The 21,660-nt window shown below is 27.8% G+C and overlaps 1 protein-coding gene across 1 annotated transcript in view; it reads left to right on the top strand.

Moving 5' to 3' along the window:
• The first annotated feature begins 9,023 nt into the window (after positions 1-9,023).
• side-III (sidestep III) overlaps positions 9,024-21,660 on the top strand; it is a 460,575-nt gene continuing 447,938 nt past the window's right edge. The window contains exon 1 of the mRNA XM_065503027.1: positions 9,024-9,162. Coding sequence (XP_065359099.1) covers positions 9,024-9,162 — 139 coding nt within the window. The remainder of the gene's footprint in view (positions 9,163-21,660) is intronic.

A 21,660-nucleotide genomic window follows, 5' to 3' on the forward strand; every position in this document is an offset into this window, starting at 1 on the left:
TATATAAAAACAGCACATTAATACAAATCAAAGGCCATAGGATAAATCTTATAAATATAAAATAGAATTACTCGTATTACTCAAATATTCAAAATTTGTTATTTTGCTGTCTCGATGTTAAAAAAGAGATAAACCGAAATACTGTTATAAAAATAAGAAATCTAATATCGGGTTATGACCAACATAATAAAACCCATATTAAATTGATAGCTTACGGAAACATTTGATTAACTTTATTTTATTATTTTAAATTTCCTTTATATTTTTTTTAATAATTCAGTAATTTAGTAAGCTTGAAAAGCCTAATTTTCCAAGATGTCTCGATTTCTTGGCTCATCACCAACACGTATTTTTCTAAAATCCTTGACAGTATTTTATAAAATATATTTTTGTATAACTGCAAGAGCTATTACATTGACTCAATTTCTAATTATGGTTATATACAAACCTGCCACTATTTGTATCGCAATGTCTTCAATTCCCATTAGATTTTGTTCTACCTTCGTTAGATTCCAATTAGTTCTTTTAATTCGCAAAATATAAATATTTTTTGTTTTTTTCTTTTAATTTTGAATCGATAATGTTTTGCATATTAATTCAAAAATTAAGTAATGATATTAATTAAAACTTGAAGAACATTCAATAATATTAAACAATATTCAATAACACGGAAGGTGGTTTTATTCCAAAAATTTTAGTTTTACTCTTTGTGAAAAAGCAAAACAGTAAAATAATTCTATTGAGACAGCCCAGAATATTCAAGAGTTTTTGGAATAATTTGAATAATGAACTTGCCATTGCTCTATATGTGTTAAATCTTGTTTGCTGTATGAATCTTTTTCATTTGTTTTGGAGGCTAAGCTTACTTTAGAAAAAGCCATTTTCAAAAAACACCACATAATAGTAAGCAAAATAATTCCCGGGAATTCTCGCACAATTTCCCCGAATTTCGGATTGAATATTTTGCGGAATTCCCGTTAAAAACTCTAGGCATTACATATAAAAATGTGTTCAGGTAATCGTCTGGTTTTATAAAATATATGTTATTTTTTAATTTGTTCCAGATTCTCCTTATATATAAGCATTTGTTATTCCTAAATTTCTATTAAAAATTTCTTAAACAACAAATACTTTTGGCCATTTAATAACATGAATTAATTAAAAAGAAAATTTGTTAAGAGTCTATAGTATAAAAGCCCTTAAAATAAATGAATTTAAAATTATTTTAAAGCATAGCCTCTTTAGTTTATTTAGGGGCTCATTAACTACGCCATCATATTTAAAATGAAAAAAAAATAATACAGCAGTGTTAACATCCTGCTTTCAACAATTTAATAAAAATAAATAATATACAAAACTCTGTATTAAGTAAGAATTTAAAAGCATTGTATTTTTTTTCAGGAATCTGTATGTAAAATGTATATAAATAACATTTAGAAAATAAAAATATAAAAAATAATAAGAAGTACAGAGAAAATAAAAGTATGTGTATGAGTAAAACCAAGTTATGTTACCTTCGTGCATTTCACATACACAGTACTTCCGTTTCCGCTATACATACACAGTGAGTGTGTTTCTATTTTTTTCCATTTCTTTGCGGTTTACCATGGAGTAAAGTAAATATATGCCATGTCTGCATACATAGACGTACAAATATGCATAGATACAATAACACTACACTGATACTAGTAGTATTAGTATTTACATATAAATTCTTTCACTTAACTCCACTGGAGTAAAGTTTTGCTTTCACCATTAGATCCCAGGTGTTTGCTTTGAAAGATGGCGAACAAAACACTAGGTAGCAGTATTGTTTGCTACTTATGTATACATACATATACAGCTATGTATGAATGTATATAAGGGTTTGCATGTATTTACATTTTAAATACTATAGATATATGCAGATCTTTAGAAAAATTTGTTTTCAAACATTTGAATCTTTTGTTCTCCTTACACCGTATTGTTTTGTAGCCTTGAGTATTGTTACGCTACGTTTCATTGTTACCTTTATTATTAACAGGATATAAAGAACTTCCTTGTGGCAAACAAATTTTATTGCAGCTTTCCGTATTTTTGCTCCTAAACAAAACAAAAAAAAATTGAAAATAAAAAAAATTTCAATTGTTCCCCAGAATATACGAAATATTTATACAGACGAAATATGAAAAAGCACACAAGGACATTTACAAATATTGTTAGTGTCTTGGTGTGTATTGTTTATGCTATTCATTTATAATTTCAGTTTAAAATTGAGAAAAAGTTTAGTTTCTATTTATCTAGTTTAATGTTTTAATGCCATACAATTCTCTGAAAAGTTTTAAGTGCAAATGAAAATAATAAAATAACAAATAAACAGGAAAACAATTTAAATCCATTCTGTGCATTTTACCTACACTGTTATTTTGCTTTTTAATCAACTTAATAACTTTGAAAATAAAGAATACAAAACTACAATATAAAATCATTTCTATTGTAAGGAAAAACCAACAATATTAAATAACAAACAACAACAGCTAGAACACAAGAAAAAAAAAACTGCATTTCATTCAATTGTAAAATCTGAATTTAACCTACTTTCATTGAGTAAAATTTAACCCAAATGCATTACATTAAAAAAAACAAGAAGTTTTTTCTCCCTCTTTCACTCTCTCACACTCTCCTGCTCGAACAGATTTAATGAAATAAAAAAATCCCCTTTATAACAAAGAAAAAACCAAAAAGAAACGAAAATAAAGTTTTGTGTTGCATACAGAAATTGTAACATGCAACACACTCATACCACACCAATACCAGCATAATAACCAAGGACACCAACTTTTGTATGTACAAATATTACTACGTTAGTGTGTATGTTTTCTCAAGTATGTGTTTGTTTATTTGTTTGCTTGTATATTTTTAACAATAATCAAAACAATTGCTTACATAAAATGCACAGAAAAAATAAAAAGTCGAAATGTTGCATGTAGTAATAAATTACAAAACAACTTAACACAAAAAACTTGTAACAAAATTGAAATGAAAGTGAATGAATAAGAATGTTTATACAACAACAAGTACAAAAACTGAATTCAACGTAAACACAAACTAATACAGAAAAAGCTGTAGTCATCAGCAGTTTGATGAGCAAAAATTAAGCAGAATAATATGATAAAAGTTGAAAAAGTTCAATTGAATTTTTTTTTGGAGATAAAGAGGAAAAAATAACAAAGTAAAAATTAAAGACAACATGCTAACGAATTAAACAAAAATAAGAAACATTATATGAGGTCAAGTCAAATTACAGAAGCGGTTTCTTTTTCTGTGAAAATTTGTACAGTGCTTACTTTAATAAAAGTTAAAATAATTCGAATATGAGATTTCAACTGGTTTGAATCGAATTATTTGAATAATATAACTTTTTAAAATAAAGTAGCATCGTTTAAAATCACCTTTAATAACATCACTTGTATATATGGGGGATTTCACGTCAAGTGAACCAACTTGTAAAATCGATGTCTTCCGATCGGGATGATCGGAAGAGACCAAAAATCTCTTAAAGGAATGGACCTAAGCTTTCATTTGAGAAAAAAAAAGAAATTTGAAAAGATGGCCCATTTTGGAAAAAAGTTCGATTTTTCAAAAAAAAAAAAAAATCAATTCTTGAGTTACAAAACATTTATTTTGCTATATATCCCACTCGCATCCCACTAAGCAACCGAATAGGTCTTAAAGGAATAGACCCAAGCTTTTGAGCAAAAAATAAAAAAAGGCCCATTTTAAAAAAAAAAGTTAGATTTTGCCAAAAAAAAACTCAAAAATTGCATATTTTGAGTTACAAAACATTTATTTTGATAGAAATCCCACTCGCATCCCACTATGCGACTGAGTAGGTCTTCAAGGAAAATATCTACCAAAGTTTTTGATTTTGCAAAAAAAGTCAAAAATTGCATGTTTTGAGTTACAAAACATTTTTTTTTGATAGATATCTAACTTGCGTCCCACTAAGCGATCAAATAGGTCCTCAAGGAAAATATATAAGCTTTATTTTAAGAAAGAAAAAAAGGGCCCATTTTGAAAAAAAAGTAAAAAAAGTTTTTGATTTCGGAAAAAAAATATTAAAATTTTTTTATTTTTTTTTAAATATTTTTTTTGGGACACATTTTCCTAAGAACAATAGGTAATAAGTTACATGGATGAGAAAAATCACATCAAAATGTCAATAAAATTTTGGCCCCCTCTAACTCCGAGAGTTCTTGACCGCGATCTTGTTGAAAAATTCTGTCTGAATTACTGAATAGGTCTAAGCTTGGTGCAAATTTCATTCCGATCTGAAGACATCGATTTTAAAAGTTGGTTCACTTGACGTGAAATCCACCATATGTATTTTAAGATCATTTATTTGTCTTTTTCATCAATTCAACTGTCGAAAATATATTCAATATTTCATTCAACATTACCACTTTCTACCACTTCTTCTCTAAGGGCCATATATAAATGGCCACACTTGACATTCTACACGAGCTAATTGATGGCATGATCATGGGAGCTATGATATATTATGGACCTATCGCCGTGTAATATTGTAACGTGGTTTCTAAGTAAATGAGGGTTATTTTTAATTATATGAATATGAATATTATTTGTGTCGACTTTTACATGATATGAACCAATATTCACAAAATCCTATGGTAGGATTTTTAAATATATTTTACGAATCTGTGTAAAATTTTGGTTTGATATTGATATTTTTTTAGATATTTATGCAGGTTAATAAGTTTTTCGGAAGTGGTCCTAATATGAGAGCTATAAACAATTATGTATATGCCGATCTTCATAGAATTCGATGCACCGACTTTTGTATATATATGTGGATTATTTGGGTCAAATTTCAACTCAATAGCGGTATTTATATGATATTTATGCGTGTTTAAGTGATTTTCGGAAGTGAGCTTTATATGGGGGCTATGGTCAAATATGGGCCGATCCACACAAAATTTTGTCCTGTGATTTCGTTTTGCATGGAATTTATTTGTGCAGAATTTGTATATTACGATTTTGTAGGCATTTACAGACCATAATTCAATATTTCGGGAAGAAATTTGTATGGGTGCGAGGAGAAATCATGGACCGATTCTTATAATTTTCAACAGAGTTAGTCCTTTTATCATAAAAATAACATATGTGAAAATTATCCATTGTTTTTGGGTTGTCTCACATTTTGGTTCATAACTTTGGTTCTACTGTACTGATTTGGCTAATTTTCAATACCAACCTGCTTAGGACAATAGTAAAGAAATGTTTGAAAGTTTATTTGAGTATTTTGGGAGTGAGCGTGTTACTTTGAAGTTCATAAGTATTATATATATACTTTGTTGGGTCTTAGATGATTGACATTCAAAACTTATGGTGGTGGAGGGTATAAAAATAAGTACCTTATAAACATTGTTGTCCAAAAATATTGAGAAAAATCTGAGTGTATTGCACGTGACATAAAACGGAAGTTATTATCGTGATAGGTGTTTTTTCTATTAATTTCTTACACTAAACGAAATATTTTTTTCTTTTACAATACATCATATTTCAATAAAAATAATCTTTGTATGATTTTATAATAAACTAAATTTAATAACGTACGTGACAAACCGTACCTTACTGATGCTTCTCTTATAGTAATACAATACCCAGCAGTTGCAGGAGACTATCCCGAACTAGTGATTTTACCTACCATTTTGGGTGACAAATAGTTACATAACTAGCTACGTGCATGTCTTAACCATACCAATTACATAGAGTCTTTTCTTTTACTAGCTACTTCACTGGATACTTGATTAGCTATATAACTAGTTATTTTAAGATGTTCGGGTGCTAATTGACTTCAAATAGTCAGATGAAAAGATATCTCATAGACGGATCAATAACCGATTGTCTGTAAACAAGCCTTCCCTAGGCAATTATACAATAGATTACATCTTCAAATAGTTTCAAGGATTTTTGTTTTTTCAGTCGTGGTTGACATACTCATGGAATTGTCCATATTTCACTTAATGCTAAATATTTTTCATAAAGAGTTATTATAAAAATAAATAGAAATGTCTGTACGATTTTCATCATAGAAATATGATTTTTTCTTGAAAAGATATTATTGTTTTTCAAACAATTAATTGTTTTTAAAATTGATTCATATTTAACTAAGGCGTTAAAATTCATGTTATATCTGATATTTTATCATTTGTTTTTTTTCACTTTATCCAAAAACATGTTGGTTTTCCTTCTTCAACCATAAGCGCCTGACTATGCATGCTTAAACAGATACGAATAGTAGTTAAAAATTTAATACAATATGGAAAATGCAATAAAATGAAGAAAAAAATTAAAACATTCAAGTGCACATCACACAAAGTACTGCTTCTTGTTTCAACATGCCGTACAAATTGAAACGAAAGCAAAAATTTAAAATAAAACAAGTAAGAGTGCTATATTCGGCTGTGCCGAATCTTATATACCCTTCACCAAATTATACTTCAAAATTTTAAATATTTTTAGGTAAACAAAATTTAATTTTTTTTCCAGTTTTTTTTTGAATTTTTTGGAAAAAAAATTTTTTCGATTGTTATTTTAAATTTTTTTTTTTTTTTAAATTTAAATTTTTTTTTTTTTAAATTTAAAAAATTTTTTTTTTTTAAATTTTAAAAATTTTTTTTTTTAAATTTTAAAATTTTTTTTTTTTAAATTTTAAAAAATTTTAAAAAAATTCGGGTTCAAAATTTTTTTCCCGATTTTGACCCATTGTAGGTCCAACTTACTATGGTCTTATATACGTCGTTGCAAATGTCTTTGAAATATCTATCATTAGATATCCATATTGTCTATATTAATGTCTTAGTAATCCAGATGTAGGTAAAAAAATAGGTCAAAAATCGAGGTTGTCTTGGTTTTTTCCTCATATCTTAGCCATTTGTGGACCGATTTTGCTGATTTTAAATAGCAAAATTCTCGAAAGCATGTCTGACAGAATTATTGAAGATTTGGATCCCGAAGATATCTGGGGTCTTCAGAAAACTGATTTCAACAGACAGACAGACGGACGGACAGACAGACAGACAGACAGACAGACAGACAGACAGACAGACAGACAGACAGACAGACAGACAGACAGACAGACAGACAGACAGACAGACAGACAGACAGACAGACAGACAGACAGACAGACAGACAGACAGACAGACAGACAGACAGACAGACAGACAGACAGACAGACAGACAGACAGACAGACAGACAGACAGACAGACAGACAGACAGACAGACAGACAGACAGACAGACAGACAGACAGACAGACAGACAGACAGACAGACAGACAGACAGACAGACAGACAGACAGACAGACAGACAGACAGACAGACAGACAGACAGACAGACAGACAGACAGACAGACAGACAGACAGACAGACAGACAGACAGACAGACAGACAGACAGACAGACAGACAGACAGACAGACGGACATGGCTTAATCGACTCCGCTATCTATAAGGATCCAGAATATATATACTTTATAGGGTCGGAAATGAAAAATGTAGAAATTACAAACGGAATGACAAACTTATATATACCCTTCTCACGAAGGTGAAGGGTATAAAAACAGGAGATTCAAAAGTGAGTTTATGGAATGAGGCCATGATTGAAGTGGTAAACAAAAGTGAAAATATGCCAAAAAGCAAACAGAGATATGAATAAAACGAAGTGTTGTAAATAAAAACTCTAAAGAGATATTTAAAATAATGAATTTCATTTAAATAAAATTGCAAGAGTTAATAAAAACTTTTAAGCTTAAATAAATATAATACTTTGTTTTTGCATTGTAATAAAAGTTTGTTTTTGAACAAGCAAACAAAACGAATTATTGTCTGTAGCAGGCAGTTTTTTTAATTGACATTTGTAACTAAAACTAAAATACTTAGACGCTAAATAATTGTTTTTTCTTGGTTTATTACAGATTTTGTTGACCCAGGAAAAACAGCAACAGAGAAGCCATAATGAAGAAAATGATTTTATGTTGAAGCAAAAACAGCAACCAGAGCAGCAGCAATAATAACAACAAACATGAAAACTATTTTATAACTGAAACTGACAGCAAAACAAGAATAATTGCAACCTTTTCTTAACTCAAGTATCGCTGATACCGATCGTTGGGCAAATGAACAATCACCTGAAGGAAGAACACAATTCAAAAAAGGAAAAACAAGTTAATTAGCGTTGGAAAAAAAATCGCATTGCAACAAAAAATATAAATTAAAATAAATACAACAGTAAGGAAAGGAAACCAAGAAAACGCAAAATATAAAAAAGAAAAAAGATTCTGTTTATATAAAACCCTTAAGCTTAAGCGTACCTTTAAATACTTGTATAAAAACCGGTATAAAAAAGAAAAGTTTATTTATTTTTTTTTAAATTTAACATAAAATACATAAAACAATGGTTCAGGTTGCATCATTTACAAGTAAAAATGTAAATTCTTATCTGCCATGAATCAGCAACAACTACAACAACTCCAGCAATATCACCAACAAACGAACAGCAACAGAAAACTTGGTTGCAAAACAAACCCCAGCCAAAAACATAAAATAAAAAACCAAAAACTAAATGAAATAAAAAACAAGGCATTTGGAAAATTGTTACGCTTCAGAAATTAAATTGTAACATCCGCCAACAGGAAACATTAAAATTGTTCTAGTTTGTTTGTAATTTTAGCTCAGTTTTTATGTTGTTACACATACTACATACATGCATATACAAATGCATATATATATTTTTTACTATACCTACGAGATAATAAATTATAGCAAAAACGAACAAAATATAAATAAATAAATCCAAATTGTATAAAAAAATTACTCTCACACAAACACGCTCTTACCCACATCTACACTCAAACTTCCCCTATTGCAAACCAAGATAGATACTTAAACAACGAATTACCTTGTAAAAAAAAATAAATAAATAAATTTGTGCTTCAATCCATACATCCTTTTTTTAAAAAAAGAATGGAATTGTTAAAATTTCCCCGCGTAACGCTGCTTCTTGCCTGTCGCTACTGCTTGGGTTTGGCAACGCTTTTCATATTCGTTGCCCATCTTAACTTAACAGCGGGACAAATAGACTGGGACGACGATGATGATCCAGGTAAGTTAAAAACACAGCTATTGATGTATTAATTTTTATTAATTAAATATTTATTGAATTTATTCTTGCATCACAAAATATATTTGTGAATTAGGCAATAAATCTACAAAAATGCTATGTTTAGGCCAAATCAATTATGTTTTGTACAAGAATTTACCAAACTGACAGAACCACTTTTCATAAACATAAAACAAGCAGTTCCGTTCGTATGGACAAGGAATAATATAATTTTGTTATCCCTTCAAAATAAACCTTGGTTTTATGATGTGTCACAAACAATTTTGGGTCTATTGGTAAGCCTTCGTGAGCTGGACTGTTTTTAAAAATAGTCATCATAAATTTTTGAAATAATTTTTAAAAAATAAGTCCTTAAAAATTCATACAGATTGTAGAATATTCCAATGTTAAGGACAATTTTTAAAAACAGCCTTCTTAAATTAAATTTTTTATTTGAGTTTCATAAAAGTAAATTTTTAAAAAATCATACAGATTGTAGAATATCCCAATCTTAAGCGCCGTACATAATGTTAGATGGGACTTGAAAAACTTTTCAAATAATATGTTGTCATAGGAGAAAACGTAAATATTTGTAATAAACTGAAAGAAAAGCTTTTTTGAAAAATGGTCTCACTAACGAACGGTTACCACTAGATGCAAAATGTTATGGCAAACATCATAAACAAACAAACATTTTGAGACCGGTAACAAAAACTACTGAACTACATATATTTAAATTAAAAGTAAATTAAATCTGTCGACCTCAAATGAATGAGCTCTTCTGGAACAATGTAAAAAAACGGGGTATAATTTCAGTAATATAAAATTGAAGTAACGGTAAAACATTTCTGTCGAAAGAATAAAGATACTTTTAAGCACTATTTTTGAGAAAAATTATAACGAATTATACTAAAACGTAGGTCAGATGAAGCAAAGAATTATTGAAATCATTTCAAAACTATAAGTTGACTCTTGAAAAAATTTGATTACACAAGGCAACAAAATCGAAAAAATTTTACAGGCTTTTTAAACAACTACACAATTTTGATGTCTTGTGGTTTCAGTATTACAAATATGGTTTTAAATTCTATGGAGATTTTGTGAAAATGAGCGCATTCATTTAATTGTGAATAAATTCGAAAAGAATCAGTCGATTTTAGTTATTGATATCTCATTTTGTTCCTATTGCATATGGCTTTGCGATAAAGCAATAAATCGATTTTTTATGATTTTTTTAAAACAAAAAATTGCTATTTTCATGTAAAAAATATATTTTTTGCTTTAATTTGTTATTATAACTCCGAAACTACTGAGCTGATTGAAACGCAATATATATGTGACAATTTTTACATATCATAGGGAAAGTGTTTTCAAAATTCAATCAATCGAAAGAAGAACATTATCTGCTCAATTGTATGTATATCAAACAAAAAAGTAAAATTTTGTGAAAATGAGCGAATTCACTTAATTGTGAATAAATACATACGTAAAGAATCAATTGATTTTGATTAATAAATCTGAACAATTTTTGCCGTTTTCGATTCTTCATGAGTTTTTTTGAAACACAAAAATTTGCTATTTTCAAGTAAAAAATAAATTTTTTTCTTCAACTTATTATTATAACTTCGAAACTACTGAACCGATTAAAACGCAATATACAAACGAATTAAAGTCTATGTAAACTTAAATTTTCTAAGTTTACTTCAATAATATTGGACTAACTGTTGTTAGTCCAATTGATTATGTGGAGTTATCATAAATTATGTGGAGAAACATCTAAAAAAATTCACAATTTTAGATAAAACAAGTAAGAGAGCTATATTCGGCTGTGCCGAATTTTATATACCCTTCACCAAAATATACTTTAAAATAAAAATTTTAAATATTTTTAGGTAAACAAAATTTAATTTTTTTTCAGTTGTTTTTTCCAAATTGTTTTTTAAAATTTTTTTTTAATTTTTTTTTTTTTAAATTTAATTTTTTTTTTTTTTTAAATTTAATAATTTTTTTTTTAATATTTAGTGAAAAAAAATTTTGGTGAAAAAAAATTCGTGTTAAAAAATATTTTTTCCGATTTTGACACCTTGTAGGTCCAACTTACGTCTTATATACGTCGTTGCACAGGTCTTTGAAATATCTATCATTAGATATCCATATTGTCTATATTAATGATTTAGTAATCCAGATATGGGTCAAAAATAGGTCAAAAATCGAGGTTGTCCTGGTTTTTTCCTTATATCTCAGCCATTTGTGGACCGATTTTCTCGAATAGCAACTGAGCCGGAAGAATTTCGGAGATATTGATGTATCGTTCGTGTATGTAAGTTATTTGGGGGCTTCAGAAAGTTGATTTCAACACACAGACGGACAGACGGACATGGCTATATCGACTCCGCTATCTATAACTATTCAGTATATATATACTTTGTGGGGTCGAAAATGAAAAATGTAGAAATTACAAACGGAATGACAAACTTATATATACCCTTGCCACTCATGGTGAAGGGTATAAAAATTTAAAAAAAATCTTTACATAGAATTCAAAAACTTTACCATTTTTGCATAGATCAAATCTATATAGTGCAGCCTTTTATTGCTGTTGACCTGTGTTATTTATGGGTTGATGTCCTTTGATTTTTCTCGTTGGACTGCACTCAGTAAAACGCAAGAGATAGGTTGAAAGATTAACACAGTTTTTAGGGGTGATACAATAACAAAAAAATAAATTAAAATACATTCTCACGAATAAGGTTCTTTGGCAGTTACCTATCTAATTTTCATCTAAAAATATTAGATTTGAATTTGAAAATTGAAAAAATGTTGTGTATGAATAGTGCTATTATTGTTTGCTTCCTAGAATAAAGTTTTTTGGGTTTTTTAGGTTAAGGCTTTTATTTTTTCAATTGTATATAGAAAACGAGAAAGCTAATATGGGGTTTCTGTAGACCTTTCCGAAATTAACAAATTTTTTATTGAAATTTTTAATGTAGCCTAACTATTCTAAAATTCTAAAGACGTATTTTTAAAATGGGCAACAGCTTTAAATACTGCGATGTATTCTAAATCATATATATTATTCTTTTACCAGCCCGAACCAAATGAGGACTTTATTGACGAAATTAAAATGCGAAAATTGGATATGTTAATTGACAAGCATCATATAATATATAAATTTCCCCAAAAGATACCCTTTTCGGACCAAAGAAATTTTTCTTAGAGCAATATTTTGTAATAATTATCTTTCCAGCGATACGAAACACAAGTATTGCCGGTATAAAACATGACAATATGTTATGATTTAAAATCACATCTTTGTTTTTATTAAACAAACAATTTAAATTAAATTAAAACTCGTTGAAAATATAGACAATGAATATATTTTTGTGAGAAAACTTTTGGCATGTTGTAGACCTGAATCTAGAATTTATATCGCCCACAGTCTTTAGATTTTATTATGATTATTTCATTATAAATATTAAATGTTGTATATATGAATACATGTAAAAAAATATATTCCTAGAAATTGTTGCAATTATTAGTAGCATTATTAATTATTGGAGTGCGACCGAATACTAATATTTTATAAAGGAATAATAAAACTATAAATACAGAAAACAAACATTCATATTTCATTGCAAAATATCTAAGCATAATGTAAAAACTATTCCCTTAAAAAAAACTTGTCAGTTCCATATGAAAAAACAAGAGAATTGGAATCCACAATATAATTTAGGTATTGCAGGGCACATACAAAATTAACTTAAACTCTAAAAAAATATTTTTTATGAAATTAGTAGTACATTTGAAATATTTATTTCGGTTTAACGAATAATACTGATTTTTTTATCGAATATTGGATTCGGTTTCTCCGTAAAAATCATTTTCAGTTAGACCCTACTAATTATTTTAGTTAATAATTTAAATCATGTAATACAACATTTCCTGGAATTTCTCTAAATAAATCAATCTGAACTAATTAGATTACAAATTTCAACATAAATACATACGTACATACATATTTATAAATAAAATCCATATTTCATAACAAATAAAACAAACATTTACCAATGTCAAACAAAAAAGTAACACGTTTCCTAAATCTTCCATTTAATTTTGATTTATACACAAAATTTAAATAAATATTTCAAAGCCTAATAACTTAGCTTTATCATTTCTAAGCCAAATTATAAAATACAAATTTGGGTAGTCCTTTATGTTGGCATAATCTTCAGCCAATCAACAACCAAACCAGACACATGTGACCTTTAACAAGTTTTTTTTATGAAACCTTAATCACTTTAAATATTAACAAAGTTTCTTTTTATTATTTTTTTTTCCAAGAGCGGAACAAACAAAAAAAAATTTACTTTTGTCTCCAACTTATGTAAACAAATCCCATTTTAAAAATGAAATCTCTTTCCATGAGACCATAAAAGAGAAAAATGAAAAAAAAAAACTTTAACTCCTTTGGACTTATGAGGGGTACGATGAAAAAAAAACAGTTTTATATATAGGCATTTGTTTTGTCAAATTTTTAAGGCAATTTTGTAGGTTTACATTTTTACTATAGCTGCTGTTATTATTGTAGTTGTTGGTCTTCTTCAACAATAACCTACACAAGTCAGTGAAAGTCCTTGTGCCAGAAAATAAATTGAGCATTTTGACACAATTTTGGTAGTGTTTGTAGGAGCTTCTTTTCTACAAAAAAATATAAAAGGAAAGAAGGAATAGAATATATACGAAGTTAAGCATAAAGATAGCTGCTGATATATTCTCTAGGAATTTTCTTAGCTTATTATAAATTGTTGTGCAAGCATTTGTTCTAGTATAGGAATAACATACATAAATACTTATGCTGAAAGCATGTATTTGTGTATATTAGACCTGCCCTTCAAAAATATATTTGCTTTGGATGGATTCGATTGAAAGTTGTAAACTTAAGTTGACAATGGTACTTTTTTTGTTTTGTTAACAAATTTTGTAGACAGTTTTAGATACTAAAGGAGCCGAATCGAAAAATTTCCATAAAAATAATTATTTTTTAACCTTTACTCTTCAGATTTCGATAACACTAGTTTACAATGTTTTTGCTCAGGAATTGAAACGTATGGGGATTTGTGTATTTAGGTCTTCTAACTTCGGAAAAAATATTAAAAAAAATCCTGGACGTCAAACTTTTGAGATATTTATTGAAAACGAAACATATAAAAATTTACATTAAATTAGGACAAACAAATTAAAAGTGAAGTGTTTAGTCCTCTTTTTATAATTATTTTCATTTGTCTCCCTCACGACACTTCAACAGTAGTCTCCTAGCATATTCTGATCCCAAAAATTCCTCTCGAAAAACTTCAAATCTTGATGGAAACGCTCTCCATGTTCGTCACTTATGTGTCCGAGGTTTTCCGGGCAAAAATCCACATGTGAATGTAAAAAGTGAATTTTGAGGGATATATTTACACCCATCAGTTTAAAATTATGTAATAAATTCGCAACAATATCTCTGTAATTTTGACTTTTCTTATTCCTCAAAAATTCTTGAACAACAAGTTTAAAAGAATTCCATGCTGCATTTTCAACATCGGTTAATAGACAACCAAAATTTTTCTTATTTGAGGACCCAAATATCCCTTCTTTTAGTTTAGCCTCAGAAAGACTCGGGAACACGCTGCATAAATATTGAAATGCTGGTTTTGTCTTATCTAAAGCTTTTACGAAATTTTTTTAATGTAAATAAGCATTTTGCAGTGTTTGTGTTATAGGAAAACCTCGATTTGACTGAATAATTTTTCCGCAAATAAAACAAAAATGGTCTGGGTTTATTTTACACTTTCTAGAAGCCATTTTAAAATAGTTTTTACTTTAGAGATTTGTATTTAATAGCGATTTATTAACGTTTATCTACAGGAAAGATGTACTTTTAAACAGTATTTATTTTTTTCCCGTTAATTTTTTTTGGAATTTGTCAAAAGAATATAACTCTGAAAGATTTACCGATGTCCTTCCGTCCGTCTTGCAGGATGGCTAACTGGCTTTCCCTGTAAACTTTATGAACAAAGTACTCGTTGCAATTTCGAAGATATTTCGATCAAAATTCCGTTCATTATTTTACCTAGCCCCCATAGAAATATCCTCGCGAAATAGACTTCATCGGTCATATATATAGATATCTACGCAAATTTCACTCCAAATAAGCATTATATATGTATACGGAAGATATGTTATCTAATTCTATGATGATCAGTCCATAGCTAATCTTCCAAAAATCACTTTAACAAGCATTAACCTCTTAAACTGTAAGTATCCACCTAAACTTCTATAGAAATAAGTCTTATATAGACATAACTCACACAACCTGATTTCATGATGATCGGTCCATAATTAGTTATAGCTCCCCTAAAAGGTCAACTTCCGAAAATCATTCATGAAAATATATTATTGAAATATTACAAAAGTCTAATTGCTCATTTGGTCAATATATATAATCATAGTGCAACACGATAAAAATAACCAAAACTGGAAGACACGGGTCTTTTTTTTAAATAAATAAGACTCATCCAAAGTAAATCAATTTTTTTTTAAGGACAGGTCTAGTATATATATTACACTCTCTTGTTAGTAGTTTTAGTCATTTCTTTAGGTTGCAAGTTTTAAGATTTCTTTTCTATTCTGTATGTAATTGTATTGCTACTACTTGCTGGCTGCTGTTTGTTGTCACCGTTTTTGTGTCTTTCCTTTTCTTTTCTTTTCGTGTTTATAGTTTATAGGGATTGTATTCAGTAGTTGACAGCAGCCATATAATGTCGAATATATAGTTCATGTACATTGGTACATATATATGAAATGTGTTGCTGACACCCATGTGGCATAATAATTTTCTGCTGCTTTTACATTTTGTCTCTTTTCTTTTACATCTTTGCTTTGCTTTTGTAAATGCACATAAAATCTTTTACACTCATAACAAAATACTTGTCAAAACAGATATTTGTAATAAATTGTTGTTAGAGTCGACAATTTATCACCTTGGGACCTCAGTGACCCAAATAAATGCAAAGCTGAACAAGAAAAAAAAAACAAACCGATTTATGATTATGTTTTCTATTTTTGTACAAGATTACATTATAAATGCATGATGTTGAGATTTTTGGGTATATTGGGAAATCTAATCATTGCTGAAACCGTGATAGTATTTTTCAGTGAAGTTTTTGGCTGAATTAATACTTATTTAAATAAATTTTATATATTTTCAGAAGAAAATGTTAAAATGACTTTTTATTTTCATCTAGAATCATTGCAGAAACTGAACATTAGTAAAAGCTAAAGAAAATTATTTGTGAAAGACATTTTCATATGGGCAATTCCACGAGCATGACAACCATGACGGAAAAAACAAAAACCGTCGAAACTTGTTTTCAAGATGATTTGAATAGGAGAAAACGTTAAAATGTTACTATGTGAACGTATTTAGAGCTTATTACAACATTTTAAGGGCAAAAATAATAGTTATAATTTTTTAATCTAATTGGTATATTTTAGGCTAAGATTGTGGTGAAAACTAAGCTTCCAATTAGCATGTAGTATGAAATGAATTTGACTCTGATTGATTTTTGCTATTATCAACTCGTTAATTGAAACTGAATATATATTTTCTATTTATTTTATTAGTTTTTGTATACATATTGTTACAAAATATATATTATTTTACTATAAGATAAAAACTGTCTCGTACGGTATGTCACGTACGATATTAAAAAATCATCCAAATATTGCTTTTATTTAAATATGACGGATTGTAAAGGAAATATATTTGGTTTAGTGTAAGAAATTAAAACAAAACATAACGCCTCTCACGATTTGCAAATTTTCGCATATTTCTTCATGTACCACAAAACTAATTCCGTTTAATGTCACGTATGATATACCCTTATTTCGGTCGATATTTTAGACAACAGTGTTTCGAAAGAACTTATTATTTTTTAAAATATAGTTCCCTCTTAATGGAACATAAAGACCAAGTTATTTTTCAGATACTCTTATTTTTGCAAAATCTATTCCACTCTATAGGCTTACAAATGTCACGTTTGATGACATGGAATTGCCCATATGCCTTTTAGGTTTAGGCCACATAAAACAAGGAATATGGATAAGACTTTTTTTAATCTTCATTCTCATATCACTCCATCTAAATGGAAGTTTGTGTGCTTTTAGTTCTGATCATTAGAATTCACTTGAAATTGTGGTAACTATTAATCTAATCTGTAGTCTTTAAAATGTAAATTTTTAGTACTTTTAGTGAATATTTCCATGGCAGCCACTGCTACCCACACGATATTATTGAACGCGTTAAAGTCAGGAAGTTTCTCGAAATTAAGTATTTAACCCTCGATATCTCGCCGAATCCTTCTTTATAATCCTACTAACTTTATTCCTTTAAATAATGTAGTTAAACCAAAATTGTATTATATATAAAATATAATACAATTTTTCTCTCTCACAAGTTGAATTCATATACATACAAGTGATGTGATAAGAGAGAAGAGTTGTTGATGTAGGAAAATATTAGAATCTTTCTTTATTTCTTGTTATTCATTAAAATTTATGAAGAAATATTACAAATAAATAAAACAATTGGAAATTTACAAATAAAAACATTTCTCTTGTTTTGTTTTGGGTTTTTTTTACTTTTATGTTTTTAGAAATAATCAACCTAACCACAAAAGCCTTAAAGTCGATTTTAAGTCCATAAAGTTAAATATTATTTTCAATTTTATACCATAAAACAAATTTTAAATATACATAGTTTAAAATGTTTTATTATTATAAAATAAGCTTATTGTTTTGAACTTTTATGAAAATTTTAATTTTTTAAAATTTCTTTATTTTTATTTACATTCATTGAAAAATATTTTCGTTTATATGAGCGTATAAGTTGGAAAAATTTTTTTTCAAATATTTCTTATTGTACGAAAAAAACAAAAGTTTTATTTTAAAATAAAGTTTAAAAATTAAAATTTCTTTTATAGTTAGGCTGAATAATTTTAATTTTGTGAAACTTAATTTTGTAAATTTATTGTTTCTCTACTATGAACACAGTACCTATCTTAAAATCGTAAATATATTTAAAGAACTCCTTTCACCAAACATTTACAAGTTTAAGTTTCAAGATGAATAAAAAATGTTTCATTTAAAAAAAAAAATTTTCTAAAAATAAAAATATCAGAAAAAAAAATTTTACAAAAAAGCTTTTTTGATAAATCTAAAAATGGATTTTCACCAAAAAACGATTTTTTATTATTTTTTTGTTCTCAGAAAATAACACATTTAACAAAAATTACTTAAAAAAATCTTTACCAAAGAAAATAATATGATGTTTAGGCTCCATTGTCCAATTCCATTAAGCTCCAAATTCACAAGAAGTTTCTTTTATGACTTACTTATGCAAAGTGACGTTCTTACATCTTTTTTAATATATAACCTTTCTTTAATTAAATAAAACCCTGATGAATAATTTATGTTTTTTTTCTACAATTTTTCTCGAGCTTAATTTATAGTTGTTCATAGAAAATAAACGTAAGTTGACATGACAATATAGTTTAGGGTTTAGATTTTTTATACAACTTCTATCATTTTTTTTATTCTATGTTTTCCGTTTCATTCTTTTTAAAATCTTTTTTTTTAAATTTTGTTCAATTTTTATTGGCTTATAACCTTTTTTATGAAGGTATTGAATATATATTTTTTTTTTGCTATTTTTTCAAGTTGTTGACTATTTCTGTTTGTAATAAAGATGTCAAATATGTTACTTTTTCCACAAAACAAAAAGAAAATTGAGAAGAAACTGAAAGAAATAAAATATAAAATACAACAAATAGCAAATAACAAAGAAAAAAAGAAGAAATAAAAAGAAATTTGTTCAATAAAAAGGTTAAGATTTGATAGCATAAGTTTGGTCAGGGATAATGATGTTATTTGTATAAATTCCAAAGTCAAAAGGGTTAACCATCAGATAGGTTAAGCTTATATCTTACTCCAATCCCCCCCCCCTTATAGGCAATGTTTATGCAATCTATATTGTTGCTTGTGTTTCCTCCTTAAATGTTGTATAGGATTAGTTTTTCAAAGGTATTTTTTAATAATAAAACTCCTTATTTTGTTGTTGGTTTGTATCTTCCTATTTATTTTTTGTTTTGGGTGGTAGTTTTGAGAAATTAAACTTTTCAATTTATGATGGTTTCTATTATTCTCTTTCTATTGCTGTTAGAGTTGTGAAAATGTTTGGGACTTTATTTTCAGTAAAAGTTTAAATAAATTGATGTCTGATCTGATGGAGGTGGCAGTTTTCGTTTATGTTGTTATAGATAAAATTAGTTTATATTTTTGTAAACAACAAATAAAAATACAAAAAAAACTTTGATTATAGGGTTATGATTGCTATTAGTAGGTATGTTTGAAACAATTTTTTGATGTTTTGACACACCAACAGTTGGGATTTTTCCCCTGAAATGGGAAATTAAATTCAAATAAAAATTCCATTGTTTTAATAAATAATAAGATTTTTTTGCATGTCAAACTTATACAAATTATAGAACTAAATTAAGTAAATAAAGAGGAAATAATTGAATATGAACCTTATTAGTTATATAGTAATTGATATAGGTAATTTTGATAGAAAGATGAGAAAAACTAAAACTACATGAGTTTCCAGCAAAAAATTACATTACAAAGAAGTAGTTTATTCAGGGGTTCAAGTTACGATGAAGTGGTTCGCTTTAGGTGAAACATAATGGTTTTTATATTGGAGATGATGTGTTTATGCAAGTACTTAAATATAGAACCAATTTAACTTCGATGAATTGACATCGTTTTTTCATAGGTGAACCATATTTATTGTTGTATGGCTTAAGGAAGATATTTTAAAAGATTTTCGAAAAGAAGTGAATTTCATATTAATTTCTATATTACATCAAAAATACTGCAATCTCAAATAACTTTAAATAAATGTGAAATATTTAAGATTCTGTTGTGTGGTATTTTTAAGTAGGAAGGCATTTAGAATGAATTGTATTGAAAAGTAATCAAAATGTCATTCACTTTGAACTACTTCCAATTTTGTTTGCTGGGGTTTCAAGTTTTTCTATAGCAAGTTGTATGAGTAATATTTATTACTCATACCACATGTAGACCACTTAATGTCTATTTTTATACCCTACACCACCATAGTGGGAAGCGTATAATGCGTTTGTGCAGATGTTTGTAACGCCCAAAAATATTAGTCTAACACCCACCTTAAAGTATACCGATTGACTTAGAATCACTTTCTGAGTTGATTAAACGATGTCCGTCCGTCTGGCTGTCCATGTAAACCTTGTGCGCAGAGTACATGTCGCAATTTTGAAGTTATTTTGATCAAATTTGGTACATATTATTTCTTCGGCCCAAGAACTAAGCCTATTGAAACTGGCTGAAATCAGTCCATTATTTCACCTAGCCCCCATACAAATGTCCTTCGGAAATTGGACTTTATCGGTCATAAATGTTTAATTTATAAATGTATCTCCACAAATTACGCTCCAAATAAGTTTTATATATACAAAATTCATGTCACCAAATTTTGTTACGATCGGTCCATAATTAGTCATAGCTCCCATATAGACCCGCTTCCGAAAATCACTTAAAGGTGCATAAATCGCTTAAAAATGTTGGTATACTCACAAAATTCAACATAGTAAACTTTCATATAGACATAAATCACACGACCTAATTTCATGGTGATCGGTCCATAATTGGTCATAGCCCCCATATAAGGCCCACTTCCGAAACTCACTCAAAAATATAAATTATTGAAATTTTAAAAGAAAAGGGTATTATATGGTCGGGTTTGACCGAGCTTCTTACTTGTTTTTTTTTTAAATCTCACGATTTTTAAATACTACAGTTAATCTTATTTAAAAACTATTTTATTATCATTATTCCCCTCTATATCGCTTTCTTCAAGTAATTTATGGTGTTATAATTACTTTTTATACATTTTAATTCTTTAAAAGTTGGTAATATAAATTGTTTTTCTATATTCCTTATATAACCTTTTTCAAGTTCTAGGTTACACCTTTTTTCTCTTTGATCTACTTACAAAAAACTTTTCAAATTAAATACAAGTATTTTTTTTTGTCTAGAATTTTATTACCAGCATAATAATAATGATTTTATTCACAATTTTTCTTTTAGTTTAATAGAGTAATTAATGTATTTTCATAAAATTGGATTTTAATTGTCATTTGCTTTAGATTCGACTACCATCATATGGAATTTATATATGTTAATGTTAAATATATTTATCAAATTTGATTTATATGTCAACATTTTTCCTTTTATTTTCACTTTCCTCTATTAAGGTATGTGGGTTATAAAAAAATTTAGTTTTGTTTATAATTTAAGTATATGCTGGCTAGCTGGTTGGCATACATATTTGTAAAATACATCATTCATTAATAATAAACATAC

The sequence above is a fragment of the Calliphora vicina genome, chromosome 1 (assembly GCF_958450345.1).
Source record: "Calliphora vicina chromosome 1, idCalVici1.1, whole genome shotgun sequence".
Lineage (NCBI taxonomy): Eukaryota > Metazoa > Arthropoda > Insecta > Diptera > Calliphoridae > Calliphora > Calliphora vicina.